General features: G+C 58.2%; 1 protein-coding gene across 2 annotated transcripts in view; it reads right to left on the bottom strand.

The window, feature by feature from the left end:
• Positions 1 to 2,141, bottom strand: part of HTRA3 (HtrA serine peptidase 3) — a 34,239-nt gene that overhangs the window by 7,273 nt on the left and 24,825 nt on the right. For both annotated transcript variants that reach the window (XM_045289497.1, XM_004715063.2), the window contains exon 7: positions 469 to 517. In XM_045289497.1, the coding sequence (XP_045145432.1) occupies positions 469 to 517 (49 nt within the window). The remainder of the gene's footprint in view (positions 1 to 468; positions 518 to 2,141) is intronic.

The following is a 2,141-nucleotide window of genomic DNA, read 5'->3' as shown; positions in this document are numbered from 1 at the left end:
CCCATTAAGAGGCCCCAGCTAGGGTCACCCGCAGCACCTCTAGGGATCTTTTCAAGGCCCTGCCCCCAGCCTGTGGTGATTGGTGATAGTGGCCCCCAGGACAAACGCAGAAGGCTTCCTGGAGGAGGGGGTGCCTGGGTGGAGACCTGAGGGGGGACCCCCAGATAGACAAGAGGGCCCTGTCCTGGGCCCAGCCGCCAAGCACATCAGCTCCTCAGAGGAGCTGCAAGCTGCCCGCACAGGGGTCAGGGGAAATCGCCTGAGAGGAGGGGCCTGGGTATGGGCGGGGCCAGGCTGGGAAGTGGCCCGAGGGGAGGGGCCTAGGCAGGGGAGGGGCCAGGAAGGGTGTGTGGATGGGTGGGGCCAAAGAGCAGTATGTGGTGAGGAGCAGGGTGGTGGCTGGAGGGGCGGGGCCAGGCCTGGGCGGGGCCAGGGAGCAGCAGAGGGTGGGGCCCTGCGGACACTGACCTGGGAGTGATGGTGCGCATCCGGACGCCGATGAAGCGCTTCTTCCAGTCTGTAAAGACACAGGGCAGGTCTCGGGCAGGTGGCCCAGACAGCACCTCAGGGACAGAACCTTCCTGAGCGCTGGCTGCAGCAGGTTGCCTCCGGCCCGACACTCCCCCTCCCCCACTCCAGGCCAGCACCGTTATCCCCAGCTGCCCACTATATTATCCTTGGCTGCCCGCTGGGCGCCACCCTCACGGCCAGCTGGGCTGACCCCTGACACCTGTGATGTTACCCTGTATGACTGACGCCCCACGGTCAGTCACATGATTCTGGAGGGGCCACCTCCCCCTGGGACCCTGCCTCGTGCCTCAGACCCACCCAGGCCAGCTGGGCTGCCCCCTCACCTCCACCCTCCTGTCCTGCTTCCCTGCCTTCTCACTGTCCCTGAAGGCCCACCCCCATGGAGGCCAGGGGACCAATCACCAGGCATGAGGGCTAGGTGCCGGCATGGGTATGGTGGAGGTAGGTCCGGAGGGAGGGGACTCAGGCAACAGCTCCCAGGGTTCGAGTGGGCATGGATGGATGAATAGGAGTTTGCCAGGGGACAGGTGGCGGGGAAGGCACTGCCAGCAGAGGGAGCCTGGCAGGCACAGGGTGCCTCGGGATCTGAGAGGCTCAGGGACAGGGCCTGGTGCATGTCAGGGTTCTGCACAGCCGTGGACTACTCACCCACCCTAGAGACGGACGGGGCAGCTGAGGCTTCGGGAAGTGCAGGGCCTGCAGACTGGGTGGCCGTGCTGGCTGGGCCGCAGCCCTTCGTCAGGGCCCTGAGCAAACTGTCTGCCCCTCCACACCGTCCATACGACGCACCCCACACCCTATGTACAGCGAACCAGACTGTACACTGTGCACTCAAGGGAGCAGACGAGATTTAACAGCGACCTTGGCGCTGGCAGCTCCTGGCCTCGCTGCAGTGCTCTTGGAGGTCTTCCTCTCCGACCCCACGGCAGTGACAATGAGGCACACTCTGTTCCCACCATCGAGGCCTACACACAGGGTCTCACAATCCCCAAACTCCCCGAGGCCCCAGGAAGAGAGCTCAAGCTTATTTACAGGAATTTAAAAATATGCGGAGCCCAAGAAAGTAAAACTCGCCACACCTGGCATCTGATGATGATGATGATGATGATGATGGTGGTGGTGATGGTGATGATGATGGCAGTGTGAACCGAACTAAGCAGGTAATGAGGTCAAATGAAAATGACCCAGCAAAGACATTTACATACTCAGCACCAGAAAGCAAGTCTCAAGATAAAAGAGAGGGAGAGTCAAATAGAATAAAGCTTCCTTTGGGGGTACCTTGGGGTGGTGTTAAAGGGGAGCTGATATCAAGGAGTTCAAGATGGAAGAGAATGTTTGGAAACCAATGGTGGTAGCAATTGGACAATACTACTTGATGCGATTGAAGCATGGAATGATATGATATCTGTATTAGCTCCCAATAAAGTGGTTTTTGAAAAGGAATAATATCATACAAAGGATGTTTTGTTAAAAACTGAAATAAACCCACCAGTCAGTTACAGAACAGTATCCAGAAAGCTCCTAAATATCTGACAGTTTAATAGCAGACTCCTAAGGAACTTATCTTTGGGGGGGGGGGATCAGAGAGCATTTTGGACTAGACGAGAACT

The sequence above is a fragment of the Echinops telfairi genome, unplaced genomic scaffold (assembly GCF_000313985.2).
Source record: "Echinops telfairi isolate 266 unplaced genomic scaffold, ASM31398v2 ScPeMD7_28;HRSCAF=97, whole genome shotgun sequence".
Lineage (NCBI taxonomy): Eukaryota > Metazoa > Chordata > Mammalia > Afrosoricida > Tenrecidae > Echinops > Echinops telfairi.
This window is presented reverse-complemented; position numbering and strand designations above follow the sequence as displayed.